Here is a 12037-nt window from a genome sequence, read left to right on the forward strand (position 1 = left end):
TTATAAGGCAGCCCAGGATGACATCAAGAAACAGTGAGTGAACAAATAAGCACTTGTAATACCCGGCATAATACCTTAAAATCCGTTAGGATTTACTGAGTTTATCTACAGTAAATTTGAAGAGACTATGGATGTTCAAAGGGTATCATAAAAGTTCAGTAAATCTCCAAATACCATGAAAGTAAATTGTTACTTCTGAAAGAGCAGTAAAATATAACCTGGCAAATGAAGTTACTACTTGAGATTCTAACAGGGCTAAAATAACTTATAAAGCTTTTACAATAAAAATTTCAATTTTTAAGTTTTTTCAGTTGAAAAAAATTCTTCACAGGCCAAATCACTAGCAAAATCAGTTTCAAACATCACTGCCTTGTTTGAGCAGAGCATATGGTGGACCCATTTGCTTGGTTTCATAAGATTCCCATCTAACTGACCCTAAACTTCTATTTTCTGGTTAAAAACTCACTTTCCCAGATCTGGCCTTCTTGGCAGTTAGTTAGCTTTCTTTTTCGAGAACAAAGATCTCACTTCATGTGGTTATTGTTAACAAGATGATTACAAATGAAAAATAACACGCTGTCTTTGAGATATAGATGTTCCCACACGCCATCATCTTTGCAGGGCGTGAGACTTCCAAGCTCCCTACGTACCAAGCAACAGTTCTCTTAAAATTCTGCCCTGGCCTCGATGCCCTCATGGCCAGGATTCGAGGTTACCCTTGTTCTCCACTGAGACGCCTTTAAAGTCCTTTCTACTATGATAGTGAAATAATCAAAGCCTGTAAAGTCTTTTCTTCCCTTCAATATCAGAATTTGAGGCCTTCTGACAAAAGAAATAACATAAAATGAGAAAACTGAAGGAACCTGAGAAATCCTTTAGTCCTAATTTTACAGATGATGCCAGTAGGCTGGCTTGGGACAAAGTGTAGCTTGTGGCAGAACCAGGACTCAAACTTAGCCTCCTGACTGCAAATCAATACATCTTCCCCCACCACTAGCAAAATGACTGTCAAACAGATTTTGGCTTCTGGGTTTGGTTTGGTTTGTTCCTTCCTCTCCAGAGAAGGACATAACCATAGAGATTTAGGGTGGAAACATCTTTCTTGCTCTCATCCAAGTTGTTGATACCCAAGTTGCCACAGTAGGATGGCAGTGATATGGTGTGGCTCTGTGTCCCCACCCATATTTCTTCATAGCAGTGTGAGAACAGACTAATAGAGGCAGCTTCCTTTTCAGGGTAATTTTCATGCAGAAATGATTTAGGATTTCGAGGGAGTTAAGCTTATGGGAAGGCTATTACCAAAAAGGACTCTGGATAATGATACAGTTGTGGGGACTTGGGGCAGGACTCAGGTTGCTGAGGAAGATACTGGAAGGAGCAGCTTTGTTAAGGAGTCCTACAGAAGGAATGCTGTGGACCCCCTAGGGCATGTGGGATTGGAAGAGGATGATGAGACACCAAGAAACTTCAATGGTACATGACACAGATTGTGTGGCCACTACATTTGCTACTAGTCTGGCTATCACCACGTGCCTGCCAGCTTGTTGGGGGTGAGCTATTATACCTAGCAGAGCCATCTCTTATTCCAAACAGGGTTTTTTACAGGGTGAATACACAATTTTTGAATCATAAGCAGAGACGACTTTGGGTACTAGTAATAATACTATTTTACTGAAAATCTGGAGTTGCACAAATAGTTCTTTAGAACATAAAACTAAATGGATTTATACATAACAGTTACATTCAGCATTTAAGAGAGGCAGTACAAAAATGTGTTCTGCTTTTACATGATATAAATTGCATGTAATACCATGATTTAAACAATATCAGTTATATTAACTAATGCCATGAGATATATCTTACTCAGAACGTCTGATGTTTCCCATAATAGACAGCAAAAAATGCAGTTGTATGAACAACTGAGTTTCTTTTCATCTTCAAATTCATTTTAGTGATGGTGGGAAGATCTAAGGACAATCCTTCCATTGAAGAAGTAGGAAAAAACAGTTACAGCACTGTTCTGAACTCATCAAAAATGAAATTAGGCACATGTGCTTCAGCAACCTGAAAAATTAAAGAATTAAATTATTCATGGTGTTATAGTTGAACAGTTACAAAATTTTCATACGTAAAAGAAAAGGTATCCTTGGAGCAAGGTGAATAATAGAAGAGGAGACTCCCATGGGCGGACGACTCCTTGAAACAGCCCCTTTCTGCTTCTGGTGCCCCCTAGACTAGCGTCTCATTTCTTGGCACTGCTAACATTTGAGGGGATGCAGTACAGCTCTCCCGCCTCCAAATCTGAGCTTCTTGGCTCTTAAAGGTACCTTGATCTGCGAGGAATGTTCTTGCCTCTGGGAAGTACTGACAAGTACTCAGGTCACCTAATACACTTTATTAACTGATGACCAACAAGGAAGAACAGGATGGCTGGCAAGTGATGGGGTTGGAGAGGTAGGGGAGGGCAGGAATGAGAATGAGATACCAAGGCCAGAAGGGGAAGAGCAGGAAGGCCCTCAGAGGCATGCATTCCTGAACTGTTCTTGGGCAAAGTCCTGAGAAGACTAAGTTGGGCTCAGTTGGGTAGAATGTAGAGGGAGGTGATCTCCAAGTGCTGGAGATGAGTATTTTTTAGAAGCAGTGTTTAATTTTTTTTCTGATCATAAAGGTATCACCTGCTAATGAGAGGAAATTTAGCAAATGCAGAAGAGTATAAAAATTATTTTTACAGTGGGTGGAGGGCAAGGGGAGGGAGAGCATTAGTATAAATACATAATACATGTGGGGCTTAAAACCTAGGCTGGGCGTGGTGGCTCACGCCTGTAATCCTGGCACTTTGGGAGGCTGAGGTGGGTGGATCACGAGGTCAGGAGTTCAAGACCAGCCTGACCAACATGGAGAAATCCCATCTCTACCGAAAATAAAAAAATCAGCAGGGCGTGGTGGTACGCGTCTGTAATCACAGCTACTCAGGAGGCTGAGGCAGGAGAATCACTTGAACCAGGGAGGCGGAGGCTGTAGTGAGCCGAGATCTCACTACTGCACTCCAGCCTGGCGACAGATGGCACATGTATAATACCCATGTAACAAACCTGCATGTTCTGCACGTGTAGCCCAGAGCTTAAAATTTAAAAAAAATTTTTTTTAATCTTAATCCCTTAGAGAAAATAAAAACTGGTAACTTTTGTAATGAATTTTTCCAGTTTACTTACATATGCAAACAGACACACACACACACACACACACACACACACACAGACACAATCAAAATTAGGATCACATAATATTGTGTCCTTCTCTACCTCTGCTAAATCTTATATTATGAACATCCTTGTGCACATATCTTGGTAAACCTTTGCACATATATCCAGCAGGTAAAATTCCTAGCAGTGGAATTGCTGGGATCAGGGTAAGTATATTACAAATGTTTTTTTAAAATAGATAAAGCTAAATTGCCCTCCTCAAAGGCTGTCAATTTACATTCCAATTAACAGCACTTACAAGTCCCATTTCTCCAAATGCTTCCGAATAATGGGGGCCCAACATTTTACCTTTCACCAACCTGATAAGTGGAAACAGTAATTTTCGTATTCTTTGGATTTTTGTCCCTTGAATCCAAAGGTTTGTCATTTCTATTTTCTTGAAAACTGCCTCTTAATTTCCTTTGCCCTTCCCCTGCTTTTTTTCTATTGGCTTGGACATCTTTTTCATACTGAACTTGAAGATCTGAAGAGCACACTATAAATCAAGAAACTAGTCCTTTGTTGGTATTTCCTCTTTTGTCTTTTGTTTTTTAATTGAGACACTGACACAGAATTAATTACATTCAGCATTTATAAAAAATCAAATCTCTAAATCTTTTTCTTTACAGTTTCTTCTTTTGGTTTTATACTTAGGAAGTTCTGAGAGCTGATACATATTTGCCTAAAATTTCGGCTAATTTATTTGTTTCATATTTCACACTAACCCTTTATCTGTAATTAATTTTGATAACATAGGAGATGTAAAGGGGACTAAGTTGCTATTTTTTAACTGTGTGAACTTACATCTATTGACTAATATTCCCTTTCTCCCTTAATTTGAGATGCTACTTTTCCTTATGTACCATTGTATGCACAGGGTGTTTCTAGGCTACATATTCTTGCTCATTGTTCCTTCTATTTAGTGGCATACCAGTGCCACCCTATTTTGGTTTCTACAGTTTTACAGTGTTTTAATACTTGATATAATGTTTTAATATCTTTTTTTTTAAAAAGGACTTGCCTAAGTCCTATGACATTTTAAAAAATATATTCTTTGAAGTTAAAAAAATACCTGAAATCTCGATTGTAACTGCAGTAAACCTATAAACTAGATAGAACTATTATCTCTGTAATATTCGAGGACCCTCATTCAGAAACATGGACTTTCAAATTTTATATTTAAAATTTTTATAGTTTTTTAATAAAGTGTTCTTTCATATTTCTTGTAGAGGTTATTCTTAGCTATATCATTGCCTTGTTATTTCTGTGAATAGGTCCTTTTTCACACTATATTTTTAATCAATTAATGTATTTCATACATTTATTCTGTAGCCAGCTTGTTTTCTGATCTCTGTATTATTTTGATAGTTTTTCACATGATTCTATTGGGTATTCAAGGAAGACAGTTATGCAGCAATCCCACTACTGGGTAACTACCCAGAGGAAAAGAAGTCATTATTCAAAAAAGATACCTGCACATGCATGTTTACAGCAGTACAATTTACAATTGCAAAATCGTGGAACCAACCCAAGTGTCCATCAATCAATGAGTGGATAAACAAATTGTGGTATATACATACGTTGGAATGCTACGCAGCCATAAAAAAGAATGAATTAACAGCATTTGCAGTGACCCGGATGAGACTGGAGATTATTCTTACAAGTGAAGTAACTCAGGAATGGAAAACCAAACATCGTATATTCCTACTGATATGTGGGAGCTAAGCTATGAGGACGCAAAGGCATAAGAATTATACAATGGACTTTGGGGACTTGGATGGAAGAATGGGAGGGCAGTGAGGATAAAATACTACAAATATGGTGCCGTGTATACTGCTCAGGTGATGGGTGCATCAAAATCTCACAAATCACCACTAAAGAACTTACTCACGTAACCAAATACCACCTGTATCCCAATAACTTATGGAAAAATAAAATAAAAAAGGAAGACAATTAATCTCAAATAATACAGAGTTTGTCTTCTTTCCAATATGCATTTTATTTTCATTTCACTTCTTATTGTCTTGCACCTGTATAACAAAAGTAGTTGCAAGAGTCTGTATAGTTGTCATGACACTGTGACAGTCCTGGCTTTAATGGGAATGCCACTAACATTTCACTATTATGTACTGACATTGCTAGTTAATTTTAAAAGTTCATCTTTGGCTCATGTTGTAAGAAAGTATCTTTGATTCCTAACCTACTAATTTCTAAAAATCAAATGATTTTCAGTATCTACTGAAAGTTGTATTTTTCAGTATCGAGCTCTCCACTTTGAGCTAAAATTTAACAAAGTGGAATTACTAATGAGAAAGGGATAGGAAAGAATGTCTTGGCAGGTAAAAAGTAGTCTGCCATTTTTGGAAACAGGGCTCATATATACATTTAGTTGTGGCATGAACTTAACTGTGCTTGCTGTGGGAACCAGGTCAGTGGAGAGAGAAAGAACAAACCACCATGATTATTTCTTTCCTCTGGCCACTTAAGGAATCTCTCCTGGCTTGCCTATTTCACTTAACTCCTGAACCAGATGAGTTGCTGACAGGAGTACATGGTGGAGAGGAAGAAGAGGCGGGAGGGGCATTGTGTTCAACTCTGCAAGGCACTTCCCATGGTGGAAAAGGCAGGGACATTTCAGAGCTAGGGGTAGAGCAGTGGCGAGAGGCGCAGAGGCATCTGCTGTGAACGACCTATTGGGCTTCACTCCTGATGAATCCAGGGCCACTATTATTAGCATCTTTTTACAACTATTAATATTGTTCTTTACTATCTATCACTTACCCTCCTGGGTAGCTTTGTGTACCGAACATAATCCTCCAGGAACAGAAGGGCACCCACAACATCTGCAGGAATTTCAGGTATCTTCTGGCTGTGATAGAGAACAGTTTAGATCAATTAACTGCTTTGCACATCATAAGCCCTTTTGGTCAGAATCCTGAAAGACTAAATTACCAACAGATTACCTAATGAAGTCAAAGATGAACAAAAACATTGAGCATGCTCTTAATTCCTGTCAAGTTGTTACCTTGCTCATGTATTTTCAGGAGCCTACCCCATAGGGTAAATGTGAGCTTCTCTATATGGTTTCCACGGGCGTTTACAACACGATCCCTGCTATCTATCCAGACTCATCTCCCTCTGTTTACATGATTCAATACCTAGCAGGTCCCATACTTTCCCATCCCTGCACACTTTTTTTTTTTTTTTTGCGACAGAGTTTTCACTCTTGTAGCCAGGCTGGAGTGCAGTGATATGATCTCGGCTCACTGCAACCTCCGCCTTCTGGGTTCAAGTGATTCTCCAGCCTCAGCATCCCGACTGGCTGGGATTACAGATGCACGCCACCACGCCTGGCTAATTTTTTGTATTTTTAGTAGAGACGGGGTTTCACCATGTTGGCCAGGCTGGTCTTGAACTCCTGACCTCAGGTGATCCACCCGCCCTGGCCTCCCAAAGTGTTGGGATTACAGGCGTGAGCCACCGCACCCGGCCTGCACACTGATTTGAAAGTAAACTTCTAGACATTGTTCGAGTCTCAGCTTGGGTACTTCTCCTGTGGAATCCCCCCTGATTCTCCTGGGCTGTCATAATAGTTAGCAGCATTCTCCAAGCCTCTTAATTTTTCAATGGTGTGCTGGGTTCCCATCAGGAGTATAAACTCCTCAAGGGCCTGGGTCATATGTTCATCTTTGTTTCTCCAGCATCTGGAAATGTGCTTGGCATGTACTGCATATTTGAGGGTATCAAATAAATACAGCATCTAGCAATTTTTCATATGGGATTTTACTCTTGTATTCATTCATTCAGCAACTACAGTGCCAAGCACTGTTCCAGAGCTGGGAATACAGCAAAGTACATGCCAGGCTCCTTATAGAGCTAACGTTCCTTCTTGTTTACATCAAAAGGAGTTTTTAGGTATTAAAACGATTTCCAATTCCTGTACCAATTGGCATTTTCTAATTAACAAATAACTTTTAGTACTATTAACACATTACTGGTTAATTTCGCTGATGAACTTTGCTTTTTGAATGGGTTAAGAATGACTGTACCTGGAAAAATTCTCCCTGCTCTCAATCTTTCAATCTGTGACCAGGGCTATATTTGCTCTGCTTGGAGCAAGAGAAAGGAAGGAATTCCCATGCGTCACAGGTTCCTTAGATTCCTTTGCTCTGCTGAATCAGAAAGCCTGAGTTACAGCTGGTCTCCTGTAGCCTAATCACCACCCTCAGGGTTGCCAATAACATGCTGGACTAGAGCCACACTTAAGCCTTTACTGCCATTAGTGAAAAAGAAAGAGAGGAAGAAGAACCTGTCCAAGTTGACAGCTAGGGAGCTACAATTGGGACAGCCAGTTGTGTGGAGGTTACTTGCTAATCACCTCCGCACCATCTGAACTGGAGTCCTTCCCCTCCTCTCTGGGAGCCTGGGCCAGAGGCGCTGGGTTTTTATGAGCCTACTGCTTTCCTTGCCAACTGACCTCACTTCGTGATTGTTACAATTTCATTTTTGAGACTTTATCTTTGAGTTCTCCTCTATTTTTCAATTGTTAAAAAATCTTGTTTCTGAAGCAAGTCTTAACATCTATCCCAGGAAAACACCAGTGTTTGTTGTTCGATTCATTAACTAAGAGGAGGAGGAGCTGGCCTGACTGCAGCTCACGGGAAAGAACGACATTGGGGTTTAGAAAGAATGCAAAATCAGTAGGAGCCACTGGTATGCACTGGATGTCAAGAAACCCATCACTGCAAAGCCGAGATCACGCCACTGCACTCCAACCTGGGCGACAGAGCGACTCTTTCTCATAAAAAAAAAAAAAAAAAAAAAAAAAAAGGACTCATCACTGCAATTGTAGCTGCTCTACTGTCCACAGAGGGCCCGAATGAAGACGTGTAATACTCCTCTGTGACAAGGGGAGGGCTGTGCTTGGAATCTCAATACAAGTTTGGGAAACCACATTTTAAGATGGTCAAAAACAGACTGGAACACCCAGAAAAAGTCACTCACTATGGTGAGCAGCCTCTAAACTGCAAGACATCGGGAACAGGTGGAAGGGGCTTATCTAAACATTGAGAAGACCTAAGACAACAGATGGCATACAAAATCGGAAGTGATGCTGCAAAGGAGGGAGACTGCATTATTCTGTATGATTTCAAAAGGTAGGAAAAAGCTCAGCGAGTGAAACATCCAGAGACACAGGTTCTAATAATCACAATCAGGAACTTTCTAATGAGAACAAGACTTAGCCAGTGGACCGTGCTGCCTGGAGAGGTAGCACAAGCCCCCTCGGTGAGAGTGTTCCAGCAGTGGCTGCATGACTACCTGTCAAGGGTGTCCTAGAGCTCATTCCTGCACTTAGTGGGAGGTCAAATAAATGACCTCGAAAATCATTTCCAGTTTTAGGACTTAGTAGTATTTTGTGTGGACTTAGAAGATCACTTTGGTTCGTTTTATTTTTTTTGAGATGGAGTCCCGCTCTGTCACCCAGGCTGGAGTGCAGTGGCATGATCTCAGCTCACTGCACCTCTGAGGCCTCCTGGGTTCAAGCAATCCTCCTGCCTCAGCCTCCTGAGTAGCTGGGATTACAGGTGGCCACCACTACATGTGGTTAATTTTTGTGTTTTTCTAGTAGAGATGGGGTTTCACCATGTTGGCCAGGCTGGTCCTGAACTCCTGACCTCAAGTAATCTACCCACCTCGGCCTCCCAAAGTGCTGGGATTACAGGCTTGAGCCACCGTGCCCAGCCGCTTTGATTCGTTTTTTACATTATAGTGGCAAAAATGACCAAGCAAACATGACAGCAAAGGTTATTTAGCCAGGCTGACCCTTTAGGATAGCAGAGAAGGAGGCACAGGACCCAGCATCTCATGGAAATAACTTTTTTTTCTTTATCCCAGAAAAGCCACATTTAGGGGCAGGGGAAAAGAATTGGCAGGAATTAAAGTTTTATAAGCATTGTATCAAATAGCAACTCTTGTGAAATTTGCTTCTCTACATGCAGACACTGCCCAGGCTTTGACACACTGATATGTTCTCTGACTCCCACTGAAGTGAGTGGAATCATCTCTTGGCAGTGGCCCAGCAGGAGTGCAGGGGCTCGCTGAGATTGAAGAGCTGCATCCAAGAGTGCAGAGGAACAGAGCTGCACTTTCTTCCCCATGGTAGTTACTATTCATGGTCCTGAGTCACTCCTGGAAAATCACTGTGAGTAGACCGGATGGAGTTCCCCTGGCAGGGTGACTAAGGATGGACACACCTGTAATTGCTCTAAACAAGGAGGTATGCCCTGACTTGCTTTACAGAGAAGGGTGAGCAACCATTTCCCATCTCTATTAGGGCGATAAGAGGAACTTGGTAATGCGAGGTTTAAGTCAGGTTTTGTGACAAGAAGTCCCACGTAGTCCTGGTTGGTCTTCTGTACCTTGTACACTGCTCCACCGTGGAGCAGATAAACTGGCCAATCAGCGCCAGGAACTGCTCGGTGTACCGGGAATGGAACTGCTTCAGCAGAGTGAGCAGTCCCAGGACAAGTGGTGGCCAATCAACCGGGTCGGTCGGTTTTCGGCAGACCATTCCTGCAAGGGAACAAGTTGCAACACCATATGAAGTACTTGCCTTCAGCAACATTCATTAAATACCAACGCTGTGAAGGTCAAAATGTTTGGGGCCCATATCCTCGCTGGCAGATGATATTTTGGAGGGAATGACAATTCTGGGCCATATTTTGAATTAGCCACAGGATTGGTAGGGCATTCCAGGGGTCTGAAGGATTCAAAACCAATAAAACAGTTACTAAATTTTGTAATTATCATTACTGGTTCTTTTGAATTACTCAATTAACATATATTATTGTAGCAATTTTTAAAGATACAGATAAATGTAAATGAGAAAAAAAATCACTACAACTGACTTCTGTTAACGGCAGCATGACATACTAGATATCCTGAACTACTATCTTAAGTGAAAAGCTGGATAAAATACTTTTAGAGTATCTTTAAACAAATGTTGAGTAATATATATACATAAAGAATCTGCAGAAATCAAGAGAGTGGAAGAAGGATATTTATGAAGTGAATGAGTATCAAAGCTGGCCTTTACACTAACGATTTTTTTAAACATTGGAGATGGGGTCTTGCTATGTTGCCCAGGCTGGAGTGCAGTGGCTATTCGCAGGTGCAATCACAGCACATTATAGCCTTGAATTCCAGGGCTCAAGCTGGGACTACAGGTGTGTACCACTGCACCTGGCTCTACACTAAAGATTTCTGCCAAAATGTGGAGACCCTGACCTCTGCCTGGGTGGCTGCATGGGAAACCAGAGACAGAGATTAGGGTCTTCCAGAAGAAACACAATGTTGAAAAAGAACAGTGTTGGGAAGGTTTAGGTTGCCTCATTTCAAGCTCTCTATACAGTTTCAATAATTAAGACACTATGGCATAAGAACAGACAAATAGATCAATGGAACGGAATAGAGTCTAGAGACAGTCCCACCCTTCTATGAGTAATTGAATAGTCACAAATATACCAAATAATAAAAAAAGATAAATCTTTTAACAAATGGTACTGAAACTGGATAGTCTTATGGGGGAACGACAAACCTTGACCCCTATCTCATACTGTACACAAAAAACAATTAGAGATGAACCACTGGCCTCAATGTAAAAGCAAAGACTACAGAACTGTAAGAAAAAATATCAAAGATATCTTTGTGACCTTGAAGAAGGCAGAGATTTCTTTTTTTTTTTTTTGAGACGGAGTCTCACTGTGTCACCTAGGCTGGAGGGCAGTGGCACAATCTCGGCTCACTGCAACCTCTGCCTCCCAGATTCTAGCGATTCTCCTGCCTCAGCCTCCCAAGTAGCTGGGATTACAGGCGTGTGCCACCACGTCTGGCTAATTTTTGTGTTTTTAGTAGAGACAGGGGTTTCACTATGTTGACCAGGCTGGTCTCAAACTCCTGACCTCAGGTGATCCTCTCGTCTCAGCCTCCCAAAATGCTGGGATTACAGGCATGGGCCACTGTGCCTGGCCTGGCAGAGATTTCTTAGACAAGACAAAAAAGAATAATTATAAAGGAAAAAAATGGATAAACTGGACACCATCAACAGTAAAAACTTCTGCTCATTAAAGTTACCAGTAAAAAAATACATAGGTAAGTCACAATATTCTCAAAACATATCTAATAAGGAACTTGTATCCATAATATATACATAACTACTACAACTCTGTAATAAAAAAACAATTTAAAAACGAGCATAAGACTAGAACAGGCACTTCGCAGAGAAGGATATAAGGAATGGCCAATAAGCACATGAAAAAGTGCTCAAATCATTAATCATCAGGGAGGCAAATTAAAGCTGCAACAAGATACCATAGATACCCATCAGGATGGCTAAAATGGGCTGGGTTCAGTGGCTTATGCCTGTAATCTCAGCACTTTGGGAGGCCAAGGTGGGTGGAACACTTGAGGTCAGGAGTTCGAGACCAGCCTGGCCAACATGGTGAAACCTGTCTCTACTAAAAATACAAAAATTACCCGAGCATGGTGATGCATGCTTGTAGCCTGTAATTCCAGCTACTCAGGTGGCCGAGGCAGAACTGCTTGAACCCAGGAGGTGGAGGTTGCAGTGGGCCGAGATTACGCTACTGCACTTCAGCCTGGGTGACAGAGTGAGACTGTTTCAGAAAAAAAAAAGAATGGCTAAAATGAAAATGACTGACGCCACCAAATAATGGCGAGGATGTGGACTACACATATACTCACTCTTGGTGAGGGTGTAACTGGCACAACCACTT

At 41.1% G+C, this 12037-nt stretch overlaps 1 protein-coding gene across 3 annotated transcripts in view; it reads right to left on the reverse strand.

The window, feature by feature from the left end:
• Positions 1–1643: 1643 nt before the first annotated feature.
• The window catches only part of WASHC5 (WASH complex subunit 5), a 67829-nt gene continuing 57435 nt past the window's right edge, over positions 1644–12037 (reverse strand). For 2 of the 3 annotated variants that reach the window (XM_003820458.5, XM_008973917.4), the window contains 3 exons: positions 9662–9815; positions 6024–6111; positions 1644–2064 (listed from right to left, as the gene is read on the reverse strand). In XM_003820458.5, coding sequence (XP_003820506.1) covers positions 2008–2064; positions 6024–6111; positions 9662–9815 — 299 coding nt within the window. In that variant the 3' untranslated portion in view covers positions 1644–2007. Of the gene's footprint in view, positions 2065–6021; positions 6112–9661; positions 9816–9855; positions 10003–12037 lie in introns of those variants that run through there. The other variant, XM_055116944.2, reaches the window with a different exon arrangement.

This window comes from Pan paniscus, chromosome 7, assembly GCF_029289425.2.
Source record: "Pan paniscus chromosome 7, NHGRI_mPanPan1-v2.0_pri, whole genome shotgun sequence".
NCBI lineage: Eukaryota > Metazoa > Chordata > Mammalia > Primates > Hominidae > Pan > Pan paniscus.